Source organism: Rhea pennata, chromosome 35, assembly GCF_028389875.1.
Source record: "Rhea pennata isolate bPtePen1 chromosome 35, bPtePen1.pri, whole genome shotgun sequence".
NCBI classification, from domain to species: Eukaryota; Metazoa; Chordata; class Aves; order Rheiformes; family Rheidae; genus Rhea; species Rhea pennata.
In genome coordinates, this window is record NC_084697.1 from 21453 (window position 1) to 39891 (window position 18439).

Here is an 18439-nt window from a genome sequence, read left to right on the forward strand (position 1 = left end):
GAGTGACGGAGCACTGGAACGGGTTGCCCGGAGAGGTGGCGGAGTCTCCTTCTCCGGAGATATTCAAAACCCGCCTGGGTGCGATCCTGTCTAACGTGCTCTAGGTGACCCTGCTCGAGCAGGGAGGTTGGACTAGGCGATCCCCAGAGGTCCCTTCCAACCTTACCCGTTCCGTGATTCTGTGACGGCACCGGCACCTGCAGGCTCTCCGCGGCCCCGCGGACGCCCGCCGCTCTCCCAGCTCCGGGCACGCGGGCCCCGGCCCCAGACAGGCCAGGGAGCAGGCCGGTGCCCTCGCACGGCCCTGGAGGGGGGGGGCCCCGGCTGCCCCCACGACGATGGGAACCACCCCCAAGAGTCCCGAGGGTCCAGGCCACGCAAGGGCAACTCCCCACAGCCCCGGGAACAGCACCGCGTCCCCTGGGAACCGCAGGCACTCCAAAGCGCAAGGGGCTCGGGCACCGGCTCCCGGCCCCGGGCGCACAACGTGTAACCTTCTCCCCTGGGCGTCATCTTCAGGCAGGGGGGCGTCCGGAACCACAGACACGACCGCAAAGAATAAAGCGGCTGTTTATTGTTTTACTGGGCAGGAACGCCACCTGGGAGCGAGCCTGCCACGGAGCTCGGTCCGGCACGCTTCCCCTTACCCCGTGACACCTGAAGAGTCATCGCCACGCCAGCGTCCGTCTCTCCGACCGTCCGACCGTCCGTCGGGGAAGGGTCAGCTCCCGCCGCAGCCCCCGAGGCGGCAGGCGTCTGCGTAGCCGTCGGCCTGCCCCTTCTGCTTTTTCCTTCGGGGATAGGATTCAGCTCTGAGAATCGGAGAGGACAACGCCTGAGCTCGCCTGCCTGCGCTTCCGCTCTACCCCAGACCAGAGCCCCGCGGAACGCTCGCACGGCTCTCGGCTCGCCCGCCGCACGTCGCCAGTGTCCGCGTGGTGGGCCTGCACCGTATCAAACCCAGGCCTCAGCTCGGCGCGCAGAGCGGAGCGCTAGCACAGGGGAAGATGGCAAACGCCGAAGGAGGGCTTGCAGCCCGCTGCTCGGGCTTCAGGGCTTACAGTTTATTATTTACGGATTTTTCCCTCATCAGGAAGCCCTAAGACTTGAACCTGAAGTGACGAACTGCACATCTTGGCACCCAAATGGTTTCTGAGGCTGTAAAGTCTCGGGATGAGGTTGCATTTTCAATCCTGCACCCTGATCGCTAAATGAGGGACCTGTGAACTGTGCCTGATAAAGACTGAGCCCCACAAAATAAAGTGAGAAACCACAACCGTGGCGTGAGAGACCCTCAGCAACAAACTACATAAACCTCGAGTGAAAAAGTCCAAACCCTTAGCTTTAAGCAAGGAACGCCACAGCACCCACGAGCGTGAGAACAGTAAGAAGCGGCCAAAGAGTTTTGCCCACAGCTTAGGAACTTTCCCCTTCATTTAGAAGGGCAGCAGAACAGGAAGACGTGCACCACAATCCTGTTACAGTTGCTGTTTAGAGGCTTGGGCTTAGCCGCCGCTAAAGCATAAGCACGTGCGCAAATCGTGCCGCTGGATCGCGCCAGGCTGCGCGACCACTGAACGCACCTGAAACGCCGCAAGCGCTAATTCGTCTCCCCCACAGACCGTTGATAGTTTTGCTCCTCTCGTCTCCGCGGGCAACCATCCACAGCCAGTGACACCCGTAACCGCCAAGGGCAAAACCACTGCCACGTCGCAGCCCTGCTCACACGCAACGCAGCCCCGGGACTTAGCTGCGTCCACGCCGCAAGCCCGGGCTCGCCTTCCGCTCGTCTTCGGCGGCCAGACGCAGATCTCTGCGGAGAGCTCCCAGCGACGACAACGCTCTTTCGACGGCCAGACTACGCTCAGCGCCTGCGAAGAGGCCGGAACAGCTACCGAGAGGCCAGGCGACCGCACGGCCCTCCTAGAGCTACTCCCTAGTCCACAGTTACGACCGACTGTAACCGACCGATAACCCCTGTAAGGAAAGAAGGCTCAGAGGAGACGAACGCAGGCAAGATGCCCCTGAAGCTCAGGAACGGTATAAGTGCGTACGTGGCTCAGCCCAACACAGAGTATAAGGCCTGAACAACCAACAAAGGAAATTTTGGAGAGAGCGACGGGCTGGAGCTGGCTTCAACCCACGTATTCCTTCCCGGCGACGTCGTGACGGTGAGTGTATTATAGAGTCCGTTAAGAAGATTTACACTTGTACTGTGATTTCAGTATATTACTGTATCACTCCTCTAAATCAAAAATCTCACGTAACGTCACATACCTTTAAATGAAGCCACTGTAATAACATTGTGCTCTCCGTATGTGTGGAATATGTAGAAGAACTCTGTCAGAGAGTACTAGGCTCTGACACTGACCCTCAACGCGAATCAAACCACCTGGGAGATTCTCGTTTTAGAGCTTTTTCCCTCCCAAACCTTTAACGATGGTTTCCTAACCCGGGCAGATACAGTGCCGCCCCCCCCCCAGCATTGTAACAGTTTTCATCCTGGGATCCCAAGTTGCTCTTATGACGTGAAGCAGCAAAGCAAGGCAAAAGGCAGGTGGGGTCCCGGCTTACTCATCTCGCCACAAAAATTCTTATTTTAGGCCTCACCGCTTCTTCCAGGTAAACAGAGCAAAATACAGCTCCAAGCAGGCAGCTGAGGCTTCACGCAGACCTGGTGGCCCTGCCAGCAACAGCAGGGCCACAGTGACCGGGCTACCCGTCGCTATTCCCCGCTCCCTTTGCCCGCCTGTGAATTGCGGCTTACTGCTCACAGGTAAGGACGCGGCCGACCTTCCTACGGCCGAAGGCTCCTCGTCGGGACCGGGAGGAGAACCTTTCCGCTGGCATTTGGATCCTACCGGCTGCTCCTGACACACAATAACTTGCAGAGGTCCGAGGGCGGTAGCCTGTAATTCTCCACGGCAGCGTGCAGTCGTTCCTCGACGTTACGAACGCCTAGGATTAACGCAGTTTATAAATGCTACCGCTGTAAGGCGTAAAGACGTGCTGAAACGTCTGCGAGCAAAGAAAACGTCTGTGTGTCTGACGGGACGATGCAGATGCATCAGCGCCTAGAGCTCAAGAGGGGGCTAGCAACCCCTCTTGGGCGAGACTCTTCGAGCAGGCTGTCCAGCTGAACTCCTCCGTCTTGCCTAAGAGTCTGCCTTGGGACGTTATAACTTTGTCTGCCAGCACTTGTCGATGGAGGCATAGTAAAATCCGTCACCCTACAAAAGTACAGAGGAAGGCAAAACAAAAAAACCACCTCCCCCCAAAACCACACAAAAAAAAAAAAAAAATCTCTGCAGAAAATCGTGAGAATCCAAAGCGGTTTATAAGCACAAAAGCAGCTCTAACACACACACACACACACACACACACGCACGCACGCACGCACAGGCAAGGTAAACGGGGAATACGCAGGCCACAAACACCACTTCCCCCACCCGTTTTGGAAGGTGTGAGGACGCTCGGGTGTGCTGTGAAAGGGAGGTTAGAGTAAGTGGCCGCCAGAGATTAATCTGCCGGAAACCTTCCGCGTCCTGGTTTTTGGCGCAAGCGTGCTCTGCCCCTCAGTCAATTCAGGCACGCGCAGGAAGACTCACCGCTCGCAACGCTCGCACAGTAAGCCCCCCCTCCCCGGCTCGTTAACGTGAGCGCCCGCTGAGCCGCTTGCAGAGATGATCCCCTGCTGTCCAGTCGCGTGCCGGGCGTTACTTCTACAGAGGGACCTGAGCGCGTTGGATTGCCTCTGTCCTATCAAAGGTAGAAGTCTCAAAGACCGTTACAGCCCAGACTGCTGCTAAATGGCCTTTCTCACACCCAGAGAGTTTGTGTTCTGGCCTCAGAGGGGATGCCAGGATCTTGCTGCTGGCACCTGCTTTCCCTCACCGCTGTTTTCTAACGGTGCTGCTCCCACAGAGTCAGCAGATGTGGAAAGCATTGCTGAAAACGGCTTGCCTTGTCGTAGGAATTTGAGGGCAGGAGATGTTACTCAATTCCACGAGGCTTTAACGTTTCCTCTATCTACTGCCTTCCTCTTTCCCCAAATACCACCGCCAGGTAACTAACTGGGGGGTTGCACTAATTGATCCCTCTGAAAACCATCTCTTAATTTTACGGTTCGTGCGCTTTCTCCCTCTCTCTCTTTCTCCCTCTCCTTCTTCGGAAACTTTGGCCACTTCAGTATCATTCCCCTAAGATAATAATTTGCAGTCTCATAGCCTTTAAACTAGGATCTTTCACAAACATGTGAAGTCACACGCACGGAAACACGTACGTAGCGTACTTGCTGTAAGGCGGACAGACCTTCGTTATACGTCTGTGATCCGTTATTTCGATCGCTACTAACAGTGAGCCTTCCTAGTCAGGAAGGACGGGCTTTCGTTCGCGGGAGACGGAGACGGCTCTCGGCTGGTTCCGCGTGGTTTTCGCACCTCAGCTTGCTTACGTTTTTCTGGTCTCTTCAACTTCAGCCGTGGCAATTCGTCTGAAAGAGTAAGTATTGTATCCTTCCCTGTCTATCTGCACAGGTAGGGTAACAAGACAAAACACAAACAGCCAAAGCAAAACTAAGGTGGATGCAGTTAACGGTATCCACAGGGCAGGAAAGGGTTGCTTAGCCTTCAGTACTGCCTCTGGGAGGCCGAAATAACAAACAGTCGTTACCAACAGTCGCCTTACTTGCCCGTGGCAGAACACCTCCTTCTGCAGCAGTTGCTGGGGATATCAGGGGTCTACTGCATTTTTGCTTCCTCGTTTCATTCACTTCGTCCCTTAGGTATTAATCACAAAAAGACCGCTTGTCCGGCTTTCCTCTCCGTCAGCATTTACTATCGTTGGTTCTAGCTCTGTAACAAAGAGAGAAGCTGGCATTTTACCCTCAATGAAAGGCAACGAAAGCATTTACGCATGTTCTTTTTTTCTCTTTCCCGTGTTCTTCCCCCTTTTTATACTTTTTTTCTTCTCCTCTCCCCTCCTTTCTTAAAGGAAAGGTCTCAATACAGCACTTTACATCATGCGTTACAGGGTAAACTGTTTGGAAACATTCCGTACAGCAATTAGGGCTAGGTTATTAGACAGGCAGGCGCATCACCTAATGCTTACCGACGCCATCTTCCATGAAGCCTTGTTTTTATCCTGCTTCAGTACTATTGTTACTGTCCTGTACCCTTTCTCAAATCTTTGCATGCACCCGCTTAACCAACAATTCCCTCGGTCTTTAACTACACGGAAGAAGGACGGCATTTGATGTGCCTGTCTCTGTTTCCGACCTATCACCTTTTCGATTCAGCTCCCAGATTCCTCTTACGCTCAGATGCTTTCCTCATAGGTGATGACCAAATAGCTGGTTCGCTACCTGTAGCCACTTCTCTTCAAGATGTCCCCTTTCACAGCTCAGCTCTCTTGGCTGCCAACACCTTCTTTGGGCACCCTCCATCCACATTCATAACAACGGCACGCGCTGGCTTTCTCGTTCTTTCAATCCTAACCCTAACCCTAGCCGATTTTTGCACGACGCGGCTCGGAGGCAGGCGCCACCTCTGCTGCACAGCAGAAACTTCTACCCCCAAAGTTAGTGTTGCCCCCAAAATAAGTCTGCTCGCATGCACAGTATCATAGCCCGGTTATGCAACCGGGGCTGAGTTGGGCTAGGCTCCCTGCACTTGTTGGCCCCAGATGCTGGCACTCCTGCCTACCGCAAGGAACCATAAATACTGGAGCTTTTCCAAAGGAGGGAGAGGCTGCTACACAACAGAGGACCACGTTGCCTCCTCGGCGATGCCCGAAAAGGTTGTGCCTGCCGACCCTCTCTCTCTCTCGCCATGCAGACGATCGGGGCAAGCATTGGAGTGGTCCTTCTCGAGATTACCATCGGGTCGGTCTGTTTGTATGTATCTACTAATAAACTGCTTGCTACTGAAGAGTGTTTGTGTGTGTGAGAGAGAGTTTGTGCTGGCTTGTCAAACCGGATGTTTGGCCCCTGGGGAATCTAACTAGAACACAACCCCACATGAACCTGGAGGGGGAATGGCCACCTACCCCACCAGGGGCAGCAGGGCTGCCTGAGCACTGGAGGTACCCTGCTCCTGAGAGCAGCTTGCTGAAGGGAAGGGGAAAAGGAGCACTTTCATGGGATGAGAGAACAAACTGAGAGCTCTGAGAGCAACAGAAATAAATAATAATAATAATAATAATAACAACAACAACAATTACCAGGAGATGATAGAGCAAAGAGTGACTCTGGGGGCACCAAAAGGCAGAGGAAGGGCCCTTGGGCACACCAAAAACCACGAACCTGGACAAGCCTCTAGATGCCTGCACAAGCCTGTAGAACCCAGCCCAATCCCGTACAAGCTCACAGTCCCTGGCACAAGCCCATAGAGGACCATGTGAGACCACAGGTGTCCACACGAATCCATACGAGACTTCATCAGCCTGTAGAGCCAAGTACAAGCTCGCATAGGTAGAAAATAGCCCGTACAAGCCTACAGGGGTGTGTATGTGCCCATATGAGAGGGTAGAAGCCCATACAAGCCCAAATGAGCCTGTACAGACCTGTATGAGCACAGAGAGGCTGACTTGAGCTCACATGAGCCTCTAGAGCCCTGCACAAGCCTGCAGGAGCCCGCAGAGGTTGGCACGAGTCCATACAAGAGAGTAGAGGCCCACACAAGCCCAGCATGAACCCATGGAGACCCACACAGGGCCACACAAGCCCATAGGGCCAGCAGGAGCCCATATGACCCCATGCAAGCCCGCATGAGACCACATGAGCCCATAAAGGTCCTCAGGAGTGCAAAACAGGCTGTAGGAGCCCACAGACATCGGCACAGGCCTGTACAAGCCCGCAGAGGCCCACATGAGCCCATAGGAGCCTGTCAAAGCTGGCACTAGGCCTCGGGCTCCTACGGGCTCACGCTGGGTTCTATGTGCTCCTATGCGCTCCTGTGCGCTCCAGTGGGACCGGCTGGAGCCCCTGCAAGCCCGGCCCAGCGCGCGTCTGTGCTGGGCTCTGCGGGCTCAAAACTGCAGGTTTCTCTTTCTAACACAGGCTCCGCCAACACCCTTACTCCCCCCCCCCGCCAGCGCGGTGGCGACCCGCGCCGAAAGTAGCCTCTACCACTTCCGTCGGAGCGTCGCCCACCACTTCCGCCCGGCCTCAGCCGGATGTCGGGATGCCTCTTTCCGCCTCGGTAGCCGCAGTGATGACGGCGGCACTTCCGGTCCCCTTGCTCTGATTGGGCGAAGCGGGCCGGATGGGAGGCGGGACTTCTCGCCGCACCGCTTCCTGTTTCCGGTAGGGGGTGGCGGGCAGTGGTCGGCGGGGCCCTGGGGGGCGCGGTTGCTAAATAGCGAGGACAAAAGTGTCCCCTGGGGGCTGGCGGGGGCTGCCAGATAGTGATCCCGTCCGAACGCCTGGGTTCCCTGGCTGGGGGTGCGGTGGGGTGCGGTGCGGTGCTCGCGTGCCCCGGGGGGGTGGTGCCCGGACGCCTGGGTCCTTTTAGAGGAGGAGGGGCGGCGCTTAGGTCCCTTTGCGGGGGGGCGGGGGGGACGGACGAACGCCTGGGTCTCTCTGGGGGAAGAGGGGGCCGACGCCTGTGTCCTCAGGTCTTCCCCCCCACACCCCGAGCCCAGGCCGTCATGAGTCTGCAGTGGACCGCGGTGGCCACCTTCCTCTACGCTGAGGTCTTCCTCGTTCTGCTGCTCTGCGTCCCCTTCATTTCAGCCACCAGGTGGGGGTCAGGGGCCTCCCGGACGCCGGGGCCCCTTTTGCAGGGCAGGAGGGGGTGATGAGGGGCTCACCCTGCCCCTTCCCTCCCCCCCCAACACGCTTGCTTTTATGTCTCCCATCACGGCAGATGGCAGAAGATCTTCAAGTCACGCCTGGTGGGCCTGGCCGTGGCCTACGGCAACACCGTTTTCATCGTTCTCATCGTCATCCTGGTGCTGCTGCTGCTGGGTGAGCGGCCGGGGCAAGGGGGAGTGGGGTTAATGAGGACGAGAGGCTTGTTACGCGGGGCTCGGGCGGGAAGAGCCCCCTCAGCACAGGGATCTTGGTGGGAGCACTGGGAGTGCCCTGCTGAGCACCACCCGCCCAGATGCCCTGCGGGAGACCCGCAAGTACGACGTGGCCGAGCGGGTGTCACTGCAGAGCAGCCCCGGCGCCCTCGAGCACTTCCACATGAAGCTCTTCCGGGCCCAGCGCAACCTCTATCTGGCTGGCTTCGCCCTGCTACTCTCCTTGTGAGTCCCAGCGGGGCGGTGAAGGGGGGGACATGGAGAGGGGACCCAGGCATCCAGCTGACCGTCCATCCCCCACAGCCTGCTGCGCCGCCTGGTGACGCTCATCTCCCAGCAGGCCGTGCTGGGCGCCTCCACCGAGGCTTTCCGCAAGCAGGCAGAAGGCGCCAGCCAGGCCGCACGCCGCTACATGGAGGACAACGATGCCCTGCGCAAGGTACCGGCAGCGTTGGAAGGGGAGGTGTCTCCAGATGCCTAGGCCCCTTCAGCCTCCATGTGTCCCCGCCCCGTCCTGCAGCAGCTGCAGGAAGCAGGGGGTGACAGCCGGGCCCCAGCAGCCCCCCACGACGAGAACGAGAGCCTCAAGGCTAAGGTGGAGAAGCTGAAGGAGGAGCTGGCAGCCAGCAAGCGCAGTAAGAGGGGCCGGGGGGAGCGGAGGGGGCTCCAGGGGGTGCTGGAGGACTGCAGGGGGTTCTCTGATGCCCCCCCCCGTGTCCACCCTCCCCTCCGTGGCAGCACTGGAGAAGGCGGAGAATGAGGTTCAGGCCATGCGGCGCCAGGCTGAGGGGCTCACGCGAGAGTACGACCGCCTGCTGGACCAGCACGCCCGCCTGCAGGTACTGGGAGGGCACTGGGAGTGCTGAGGGGGCACTGGGATATGCTCCTAAACTGCTTCCCCCACCCCACAGGCAGCCCACGATTGCCCCAGGGACAAGAAGGAGGAGTGAGGGTGGCACCACACCCCCGCTGTGAAGCGGGCGGGGCTTCGGCAAGCCACGCCCCCCGCCGGGAGGTGGGGCCTGCAGCAGCCACGCAACCCCACCGGCAAAGGGGCAGGGCCTGCGGCAAGCCACGCCTCCTGCTGCCCAAGAGGTGGGTGCAGCCACTTATGGCCCCCCCCCAGGGGCAAGCCACGCCCACCGGGACCAGGCCCCGCCCCCACCGCAGAGACCTCCCATCGCAGGGGGGTGCGTGCACACGCCGTTTTGGGGGTGTTCCAGGTTTCCGCACTGTGAGGGAGGAGCGCTCCCCCCCGCCCCCTGCTTCTGCTTCAATAAACACGTGGACTTGAACCCTGCCTCCCGGCTGCGGCTCCTGCACCGCTGGGCCCCCTTGCGCCCCAAGGACTCGGGTGTCGGAGGTGACGGCCATGTCTGCAGCAGCTTTATTGGGGGGTGGGAGGGGCCGTGGCCACCCCCAGGGGCAGCGGCGTGCCACGGGGCACCCCCCATCCCGTGCCGAGGGCTGGGCAGGGGGCCGGCGTCACCGTGGGGTGCCTCCCAGCGCTACGGGGCCAGGTGCAGGGCTCGGGCCTGGGCCCGCAGCGCCTCAAACTCTCTCTGCACGAAGTCCGTCAGCGCCTTGCGCATCTCCACCTGGAGGGCGGGAGAGCGGGGGGCTGGCAGCGCTGTGGCACAGGGCCGCGCAGGCCGGCCCCGCCGGGGAGGCCGCCCCCTCCCCCCCGAGTGCTCACCGTGGAGGTGCCCTCTGCGCGGAGGCGCTGCAGCAGGGGCTGGACGCTGAAGGGGCGCCCCACCACCACTGTGATGCGCTGCAGGAGAGCATCAGTGCCCCATAGCCGGCCCCACAGCCGGCCCCACAGCACCCCTCCCCCCCACACCCAGCACTCACCTGCCCCACACGGGGCACGTAGGGGGGCGTGTTGGGCAGCACGTCGTTCATGCCTGGTGCAGGGGTCAGCGGTGGCGAGGGGCATACGGTGCCCCAGCAGGACCCTAGCCCCCCACACTGGAGACCCCATTCCCCCCCATTCCTAAGACATCACCCCTCTTGTCCCACATGTCCCTGCTCGCTCCTGTGCCCCCCATGTCCCCCACGACCCCCCAGCCCTGTGCCCCCCCCATGTGCTCCCCAGCCCTTGTGCCCCCCCATGTGCTCCCCAGCCCTTGTGCCCCCACATACCCTCTTACCCCCGTTCCCCCCACTCACCTCCATGCCCCCATGTCCCTCCCCGCGGTCCACATGTCCCTGGCTCACACCCGTGCCCTGCACGTCCCCCCCGTATCCCACAGATCCGTACTCACCCCTGTGCCCCCCCCCCGATGCCCCACACTTCCCCGCTCACCCCCGTGCCACAAGGGCAGAATGACGGGGTCGAGGTGGCACTCAGCCAGGAGGCGCCCGATGCCTGTGGAGAGGCGCAGAGGGGGCAGCTGGGGGGCAGGGAGTACTTGGGAGGCTGGAGAGGCAGCTGGGGTACTTGGGGGCCAAGGGGGAGAGGTGGGGGGGAAACTGAGGGCAAAGATGGGGCTTTGGGGGGAGCTGGAGGCAACAGAATTGAGAAGCAGTTGGGCAGTTAGGGGTCAGATGGGGGTAATGAGGAGCACAGGGCAATTAGGGGGCAGTTTGGACAGGTGAGAGGCCAAGGGGGCATTTGGGGAGCTGGAGGCGGCACTTAGAAGGAGCAGCTCGGGGACCGACGGGGAGAGGGGGGCACTTGGGGGTCAGGGTCTCACCCCACTTGAAACGCACGAACTCCTGCTCCACGGTCACTTTGCCTGTGGGGATGGGGGGGCATGAGGGGGCAGCAGGGAGACTCCCAGTGTCTCCCAGTATCCTCGCAGAGAGATACTGGGAGAGACCTCAGAGAGACATGCACCCCGTCTCCTAGTGCTTCTAGTTGCTCCAAACACCCTCCCAGCGCCCTCCCAGTGCTCTCAGTATCCACGAGGAAACGTGCCCCTTATCCCCCAGTGCTCCCAGTACTGCTGGGGAAGACATGCACACTGTCCCCAGTGCTCCCAGTACCTCAGGAAGGAGGTGCACCCTGTCTCCAGTATTCTCAGTGTTCCCAGTACATTCAAGAAAGACGTGCCCCCCCCCCATCCCCTGTGTTCCCAGTACTCCCAGTACCCTCAGGGAAGACGTGCACCCAGTCGCCCTGGTTGAGCTTCTCCAGGATGAAATCCATCCCTCGCTGGTAGACGCCATCCCCTGGGCACCAGGCCGGGCACTGAGACCTTCCCAGTACAGACTGGGAGCCTCCCAGTACTGACTAAGGCTCCCCCAGTGCAGACTGGGACCAACCCGTTATAGATTGGGAGACCCCCAGCACAAACTGGAACTACGCAGCATGGATAAGGACTCTTCCCTGGCCTCCATCCCACCATGCCCCAGTTGCTCCCCCAGCTGCAGAGGCCCCCAGTGGCTCCTAGTTGCCTCCCAGTGGCCCTTAGTGTCTCCCAGCTGCCCCCAGTTGCCTCCTAGTTCCACCTAGTGGCTTCCAGTCTCCTCCCACTGGCTCTTAGTTGCCCCTTCAGTTACACCACAATGAGTCCTAGTTGCCTCCTAGTAACCACCCACTGGCTCTTAGTGGCTCCGAACTAGCCCCAGTGGTCCCCCATGCCTCCCAGCTGCCCCCAGTTACCTCCAGTGGCCCCCCAACAACTCCCAGTTGCCCACCAGTGGCCTCTAGTGGCTTCCAGTTGTCCCCTGGTTGCCTCTCAGTGGCCCCCAGTAGTTCCCAGTTGCTCCCCAGTGGCTCTTAGTGGCTCCCAGTTACCCCCATGAGCCCCCATGGCTCCCAACTACCCCCAGTTAGCTCCCAGTTACCCCCAGTGGCTCCTAGTGGCTCCCAGTTGCCTCCAGTGGCCCCCCCCATTTGCCCCCCTAGCAACTCCCAGTGGCTCCCAGCAGCCCTTGCAACAGGCAGCACCTCGGCAGACCAGTTACCCCCAGTGACCCCCCCCCATGGCTCCCAACTACCCCCAGTTACCCCCCAGTGGCTCCTAGTCGCTCCCAGTTGCCTCCGGTGGCCCCCTACTTGCCCCCTAGCAACTCCCACTTGCTCCCAGTGGCTCCCAGCACCCCCGCAGCAGGCGGCACCTCGGCAGACGGGGACGCAGCGGCCCAGGCTGAAGAAGCGGGAGTGCAGTTCACGGGTGAAGCAGATGTCAGCGGCCGTGGGGGTCCTGAGGCGAGTCAAGGTGATTCGGGGCAGAAATGGGGCTCCCCCCACTCCACGCCTCCCCGCCCTCAGCCCACTCACCAGCGCATCTTGTGCAGGCTCCAGACATGCCGCAGCTTCAGGATCCCTGTGTGTGTGTGGGCGGGGGGGGGTATGGAGACTCCCTAGGACCCGCCAAAGCCCTGCAGGGTCTCCCAGAGCACCCCAGAGACCCACAAAGCACCCTGGGGACCCCCCAAAACCTCCCAGGGACCCCCCAGCACTCCTTGGAGGGGGGGCAGAACCCCCCCCCTATAGCTCAATAGGGATCCCCACGACCCCGCCAAAGTGCCCCAGGGCCCCACAAAGCACGGCCAGGGCCCACCAGTGACACCCTAAGATCCCCAAAGCACACCTGGAACTCCCAAGAATCCCCTTAAAGCACCCCAGGGACCCCCAGGAAACCTAGAGCACCCCCAAGACCCACCAGGAACCCCCCCAAAGTGTCCTAGGACCCCCCAGACCCTCCAGGGACACCCAAAGTGCCCCCACAGACCCACTAGGATCCTCCCAAGGCCCTGCAAAGCTTCCGACGGACCCCCAAAGTGCCCTCAGGACCCACCAAGATCCCTGCAGGGACCCCCAGAGCCCCTAGAATCCACCAGGATCCTCCCAAGACCCCTCAGGGACCCCCAAAGTGCCCCTAGGACTGCTAGGACCCCCCCAAGCCCCTCAGTACTCCCCTCACCCCCCAGTGTCCCCCTTGGCTACCCCAAAGGTGTGGGTCGTCCATGCAGGAGCGGTGGTTGGCGAGAGTGAGCAGTGGGGTGGCAGGGCCACGGCGCTCCAGAAGCTCGTGCAGCACCTCAGCATTGTACACCCGCAGGCGGTTCAGGTACCCTGGGTGGGGAGAGGGGGCGGCCATGGGGCCGAGCCCGGGGGCAGCGAGGCCCCCCCCGTCATGTGCCGTGGGGCGGCCATGGGGCACTCACGAGTCCAGATGCAGCTATAGGTGCCCACGAGGCCAGTGACAAGGCGGCTGGCCAGGGCCCAGGGCAGGGGGGGGCCGGCAGGGAAGGGCCAGCTCACAGCCAGCGGCATGGTGCCATCGTTGGGGGCACGCCGCAGGCCCTGGGGAGCGCCTGGTCCTGTCAGCCCCACAGCGAGCCCCGATTGCACTGCAGATCTCTCACGATCTCCCCTTTGCTCCACAGACCCACCCCAATATCCCAGTAGTGCCCCACAGGCCTCTTTAATAACCTCTTTTTGCCCCACAGACCCCCTCAGTTGCCCCATAAACCATCCCAGTGAGCCTCCCTTGACCAATAGACCCCCCAATGGTCCCATACGGCTCCTACAATCTTCTTTTTGCCCCATAGACCCCACCAGGGAGCCTCTCATTGCCCCACAGACCCCAGAATGAGCCCCACAGACCCCCAATTTCCCCATGGATCCCCCCAATGTGCCCCTCAAGCCCCATAGAGCTCTCACGATGTCCCCTTTGTCTCACATGCCACAATGAGGCCCATGGCCCCACAGACCCTCAATTTCCCTACAGATCCCCCCAATGTGCCCCACAGGCCCCATAAACCCCCCAATTGCCCCACAGATCCCTCCAATGTGTCCCACAGCCCCCATAAACCCCCAATTGCCCCACAGATCCCCCCAATGTGCGCCACAGGCCCCATAGAGCTCTCAAGATGTCCCCTTTGTCCCACACACCACACAATGAGCCCCCATGGCCCCAAAGACCTCCCCAATTTCCACACAGACCTCCCCCAGTGTGCCTCACAGGCCCTACAGACCCCTCCTGATCTCTGCTTTGCCCCACAGGCCCCACTAGTGAGCCCTCATGGTCCGATAGACCCCCTCGTCACCCCCTTTTTACTCCACAGAATCACCAGTCAGCCCCACAGTGCCTCATAGAGCTCCTACTCGCCCCACAGACCCTTCCAAGAGCTCCCGCGAGCCCCGCAGCCCTCTCTCCCAATTAGCCCCTCTAAACCGCCGAAGGTCCCACGGACCCCGCCGCCCCCCCCTTTGTCCCATAGATCTCCCCCCTTGTTGTCTCCTGCCGTAAAGCGCCTCCGAGTGCCCCCACCGCGTGTCGCAAACGCCGAACCGCAGCCCCCGCCGAGGCCGCCCGCCGCAAAGTGCGGACGCTCACGCACTATCGCAAAAGCGCCCCTCCGCAGGGGTAGGCAAGCGGGGTGTGGGGGGGGTTGGGTGGAGTGGGGGTGTGCCGTCAAGCGCGCTGCGATGTCGCAAACACCAGCTGGGAGGACCCGAGGCAGACGAGCGCCGCCAAGGAGACTAGAACGGAAGGGCGCACCATAGAGTAAGCAGAAGTGCGGGCACAGCGCGCATCCGCTCTGCCGTCGGGGCAGGAAGGGGGTGGGGAGAGCTGCCCTATGGCGGGGGCAGAAGAGCCGGAGGAGCTGCCCCGCGGGGCGGGAGCAGTTAAAAATATCCCGCCGGGAGGGACGGGCCGTCGCCGCCATGGGGCGGACGCTGCTGCTGGCGGCGCTGCTGCTGGCGCCGCTTCTGGGGGGCGCCACGCCCTTGCGCATCGGCGCCTTCAACGCGCAGCGCTTGGGGGGCGGCAAGGCGGCACGCGACGACGTGCGGGAGGCGTTGGGGCGGGTACAGGGCAGACTATGGGGCTGGGGGAGGCAGGCTGGGGACGGACTGGGGGCAGCAGGTAGTGGGCTCTGGGGTGGGGGGAGGCAGGCTAGGGGCAGGCTATGAGGTGAGGGAGCATGCAAGGGGGCAGGAGGGAGGCTCTGGGGTTGGGGTGGATACAGGGCAGGCCATGGCGGGGGCAGGAGGGGGACTATGGGGCCAGGAGAGGCAGGCTGAGGGTGGAGGAGAGGAGGCTACTGAGGGGGCAGGAGAGGTGGGATATTGGGGTGGGGGTCAGGAAAGGGCAAGCTATAGGGCAGGATAGGGGCCTATGTGGTGGGGGGGCAGGAAAGTGCAGGTTATGGGGCAGAAGGGGTGGACTATTGGGCTGGGAGTAGGAAGGGGGGCTGCAGGGCAAAAGTGGGCAGATTATGGGTCTAGGTGGCTTGAGGGAATGTGCTATGGGGCTGGGGGGCATAAGGGGGCAGGCTATGGGGCGAGGGAGCTATAGGGGTATCAGTGGGGCTGGGAGGGGCACTAACGACCCCCTGCTTCTCCTCCCCCCCCCAGATCATCGCCCGCTGTGACATCATGGTGCTGCAGGAGGTGTTAGATGCTAAGGGGCAGGTGGTGCCGCTGCTCCTCAAAGCCCTTGACAGGTGATGTCCAGGCGTCCAGGGCGAGGGGGGCTCAGACGTCTGGGCCCCCACCTCACCTCCCTGCCTCCCCACAGCACCGTGGGCCCCGGCACCTATCAGACCCTGAGCAGCCCCCCGCTGGGCCGAGGGTCGTACCAGGAACGCTATGTCTACTTCTACCGGTGAGCCCGGCAGGCCCAGGCATCGAGGACAAGGAGCCCAGGTGCCTGGGAGGAGGGGCCCGGGCATCTGGGCCCTGCTCCCATGGCTGCGCCCTGACACAGGCCGGGCCGGGCCCAGCTCCGGGACTGGTTTGTGTATGAGGACGCCCACCCAGAGCGCCCTGACGTCTTTGCCCGGGAGCCCTTCGTGACCCTCTTCGGCCTGCCCAGCACAGGTGAGCGGTGCCAGGACACTGGGCCCCCCCACACATGCTCCTGGGTGCTGGGGTCCCCTGACACTCCCTGGGTGCCCCTCCCTCCCCTTCCCTTCCCCCCAGCGCTGCCAGAGCTGGTGCTGGTGCCACTGCACGCGGTGCCGGGGGCAGCCGAGGCCGAGATCGATGCCCTCCACGACGTCTATGAGCGGGTGCGGGAGCGCTGGGGCCAGCAGGTACGGCGGGGCCCTGGCATCCAGGCGCTCCCCCTCTTCCGCCACGGGGGCTGCAGTGTCTGAGTGAGCACCCCCGCGCACCTAAGCTTGCCCCCCTCTGCCAGGATGTGCTGTTCCTTGGCGACTTCAATGCCGGCTGCAGCTACGTGGCCGCCAGCCGCTGGGGCCAGATCCGGCTGCGCCGCGACCCACCGTTCCACTGGCTGCTGGGCGATGATGGCGACAGCACCGTGCGGGCCTCCACACGCTGCCCCTATGACCGGTGCGGGGTGCTTTGGGGCAATGTGGGGTGGCTGTAGGGCAGCAGCACTATGCAGGGTTCCACATGCTGCCCCTGCAACTGGTGTGGGGCACTGTGAAGTGCTGTTGGGGGCTGTGGGGCAGCTCTGGCCCTCACCACACCTTGGCACAGGGTGGTGGTGGCCGGTGAGCGCAGCCAGAGCCTGGTGGTGCCGGGCTCTGCCAGAGCCTTCAACTTCACAGCACGCTTCGGGCTGACTGAGGAGCAGGTGAGCCGGATGCCAGGGCACCTGACAGCAGTGGTGGGGGGGACACGCCTGGATGCTGGGGCCCCCAGTGGTGGGGGGGATGGGACGGGACAGGACCAGGCCCCCAGAGCTGCCATGACAGGGGCCCCTGGCATCCCCCCAGGCGCTGGCAGTGAGCGACCACTACCCGGTGGAGGTGGAGCTGGCACTGGACAGAGCCTGGCGGGGGCCCTGGCATCCCCCGCCAGCCCTGCTGCTGCTGCTGGGCCTGGGGGGGGCCCTGCTGGGGCTGCCCTGAGCCCCCAAACGCCTGGGCTGTCCCTATCAGCTGGGAAAATAAAACGAGTCCATGGAAATCTCCTTGCCGCAGTGGGGCACCTCCTTTATTGCCCCCTCTCACTTGCGCCGCCTCTGCACCAGGGTCCAGGCATTGGGGTCTTGGGGGGGACCGCAGTCCATGGCCTGAGGGCAAAGGGGGCTGTGAGGGGCGCCGTGGGGCCACCGCACCCAGCCCCCTGCATCCCCCCCATCTGCCTCACCTCAGCGACGTCCTCATAGCTTCTGGCATCCTCAGGGGGGGCAGCAGCAGCCCGCAGTGGGGGGCTGGGGCGGCCTAGGCGGGCCACGGCGGCCCCCACGGCGGCTGCGTCACCTTGTGCTGCCAGGGCGAAGAGTGCCACGAGCTGCCGGCTCACCTGGGGTGGCAGTGGGGGTCAGTCAGGTCAAAGGGTCCCCACGCCCCCCCCCGCAGTGCATCCTTCCCCCCCAGCACCTGGCACGTCCCACCTGCACCAGGCTGCCATCTTCCACCACCGTGTCAAACTCGTTGTCCATCACCTCAGCCAGGAAATCTTCCACCTCCTCTGGCTCCAGGCCAGCTGCAGGATAAAACCGTTGGGGGTGGGGGGGCCCAGGCATTCCCCCCACCCCAATGAGGGGGCCCAGGCGTCCAGGCTTACCATTGTGCTGGAAGAAGTCTTCCAGCACGGTCGCCAGCCAGGCCGCCTTCTCGGGGCCCCGGGTGCCGCCAAAGCCGTTCTCCACCGCCACCTGCCAGGGGAGGGGTCGCTCAGATGCTTGGGCCCCTCACCTCACGGACCCCCACAGCACTGTGGAGTGCCCTGCTTACCCTCTCAGCATCCCCGCGGCAGGCATCTATAGGGCTCCCGTACACTGTGCAGGATGTATATATGTATCTTACTGTTGCCCTGTAAGATCCCTATAAACGCTCTTGCTGCCCAGGCACCTACAGGAAATCCCTACAGGAATTCCCTCCTTTCCCCGGATGTCTGAATCAGATATATGGCAGGGGTTCCTACAGGGATTCACCACCACCCCGAGCGCCTATAGGAGACAAGTTCCAGGGGATCCATATAGGGAGTTATCCCACCCCCGCCCCCCACGCCGGGGAGCTATAGGAGATGCGCCAGGAGCACGTGCGCGGCGCCTATAGGAGCGATGTATAGAAGCCGCTGCCCTCCCCCCTCCCGCGGTTACCGAAAGCCGCCGGTTCGGCAGGGCCTGCGGGCGCCGCGCACCGTCTCCACGGGCCGCGTGCGAAGCCTCGCAGCGGCCCCTGTGGGGACGGCGCACGGAGGCAGCCTCACCTGCAGCGCGGCCCAGGCGCCGAGCACGGCCCGCACGCCCTCGGCGAAGAGCGCGGCCGCCGCCATGTCCGCGGCGGCGGCGGCGGCGGCGGCGGGGGGGGGGGGGGGGCCGCAGGCGGCGCAGCCGAGCGCCGAGGGCGCGGCGGCCCCAGGCCCGCGCAGCGGCGCGCCGGGAGCGTCGATCGGGGGGCGGGGCCGGGCGCAGCGCGGACCCGAGAGGCGGTGGCGCCCCTTTAGCGGCGGCGCCTCGCCGCAGCCCTGCGGACTACCGAGCGGGAGCGAGCTCGCTGCGGGCCGCCTGCGGTCGCCATTTTGTCC

The 18439-nt window shown here is 62.5% G+C and overlaps 4 protein-coding genes and 1 long non-coding RNA gene across 15 annotated transcripts; 2 read left to right on the forward strand and 3 right to left on the reverse strand.

Moving 5' to 3' along the window:
• Window positions 1-514: 514 nt before the first annotated feature.
• LOC134152944 (uncharacterized) lies at window positions 515-4938 on the reverse strand. Its single transcript, XR_009961093.1, has 5 exons — window positions 4687-4938; window positions 4312-4492; window positions 2775-3197; window positions 1584-1871; window positions 515-812 (listed from the first exon to the last, which is right to left on the reverse strand). It is a non-coding gene; the product is annotated as an uncharacterized LOC134152944 (long non-coding RNA).
• Window positions 4939-7244: 2306 nt separating this feature from the next.
• BCAP31 (B cell receptor associated protein 31) lies at window positions 7245-9320 on the forward strand. 3 transcript variants are annotated; one of them, XM_062598695.1, is made up of 8 exons: window positions 7245-7303; window positions 7642-7739; window positions 7866-7966; window positions 8106-8250; window positions 8329-8464; window positions 8546-8660; window positions 8764-8864; window positions 8937-9320. In XM_062598695.1, exons 2-8 carry the CDS (start codon window positions 7648-7650, stop codon window positions 8973-8975), a joined length of 729 nt encoding a protein of 242 aa, XP_062454679.1. In that variant the 5' UTR covers window positions 7245-7303; window positions 7642-7647; the 3' UTR covers window positions 8976-9320. The 3 variants fall into 3 exon arrangements, with proteins under 3 accessions (XP_062454679.1, XP_062454680.1, XP_062454681.1); XM_062598696.1 differs by lacking the exon at window positions 7245-7303 and adding an exon at window positions 7335-7441; XM_062598697.1 differs by lacking the exon at window positions 7245-7303 and having other exon boundaries at window positions 7550-7739; window positions 8549-8660.
• Window positions 9321-9389: 69 nt separating this feature from the next.
• TAFAZZIN (tafazzin, phospholipid-lysophospholipid transacylase) lies at window positions 9390-14396 on the reverse strand. 6 transcript variants are annotated; one of them, XM_062598686.1, is made up of 11 exons: window positions 14256-14396; window positions 13147-13302; window positions 12926-13054; window positions 12257-12302; window positions 12094-12179; window positions 11122-11202; window positions 10725-10766; window positions 10334-10396; window positions 9880-9932; window positions 9722-9799; window positions 9390-9623 (listed from the first exon to the last, which is right to left on the reverse strand). In XM_062598686.1, the coding sequence occupies exons 2-11, from the start codon at window positions 13253-13255 to the stop codon at window positions 9534-9536; spliced, it is 777 nt and encodes a 258-aa protein (XP_062454670.1). In that variant the 5' UTR covers window positions 13256-13302; window positions 14256-14396; the 3' UTR covers window positions 9390-9533. The 6 variants fall into 6 exon arrangements, with proteins under 6 accessions (XP_062454670.1, XP_062454668.1, XP_062454669.1 ...); XM_062598684.1 differs by having other exon boundaries at window positions 13147-13285; window positions 14256-14346; XM_062598685.1 differs by having other exon boundaries at window positions 14322-14338.
• Window positions 14397-14399: 3 nt separating this feature from the next.
• On the forward strand, window positions 14400-16874 carry DNASE1L1 (deoxyribonuclease 1 like 1). 4 transcript variants are annotated; one of them, XM_062598691.1, is made up of 8 exons: window positions 14400-14492; window positions 15347-15435; window positions 15510-15596; window positions 15699-15811; window positions 15914-16026; window positions 16131-16288; window positions 16439-16535; window positions 16678-16874. In XM_062598691.1, the coding sequence occupies exons 2-8, from the start codon at window positions 15368-15370 to the stop codon at window positions 16810-16812; spliced, it is 771 nt and encodes a 256-aa protein (XP_062454675.1). In that variant the 5' UTR covers window positions 14400-14492; window positions 15347-15367; the 3' UTR covers window positions 16813-16874. The 4 variants fall into 4 exon arrangements, with proteins under 4 accessions (XP_062454675.1, XP_062454671.1, XP_062454673.1 ...); XM_062598687.1 differs by lacking the exon at window positions 14400-14492 and adding an exon at window positions 14541-14797; XM_062598689.1 differs by lacking the exon at window positions 14400-14492 and adding an exon at window positions 14541-14776.
• TSR2 (TSR2 ribosome maturation factor) lies at window positions 16867-18208 on the reverse strand. Its single transcript, XM_062598699.1, has 5 exons — window positions 18122-18208; window positions 17474-17564; window positions 17301-17392; window positions 17054-17209; window positions 16867-16976 (listed from the first exon to the last, which is right to left on the reverse strand). Exons 1-5 carry the CDS (start codon window positions 18185-18187, stop codon window positions 16911-16913), a joined length of 471 nt encoding a protein of 156 aa, XP_062454683.1. The 5' UTR covers window positions 18188-18208; the 3' UTR covers window positions 16867-16910.
• Between the last annotated feature and the right edge of the window lie 231 nt (window positions 18209-18439).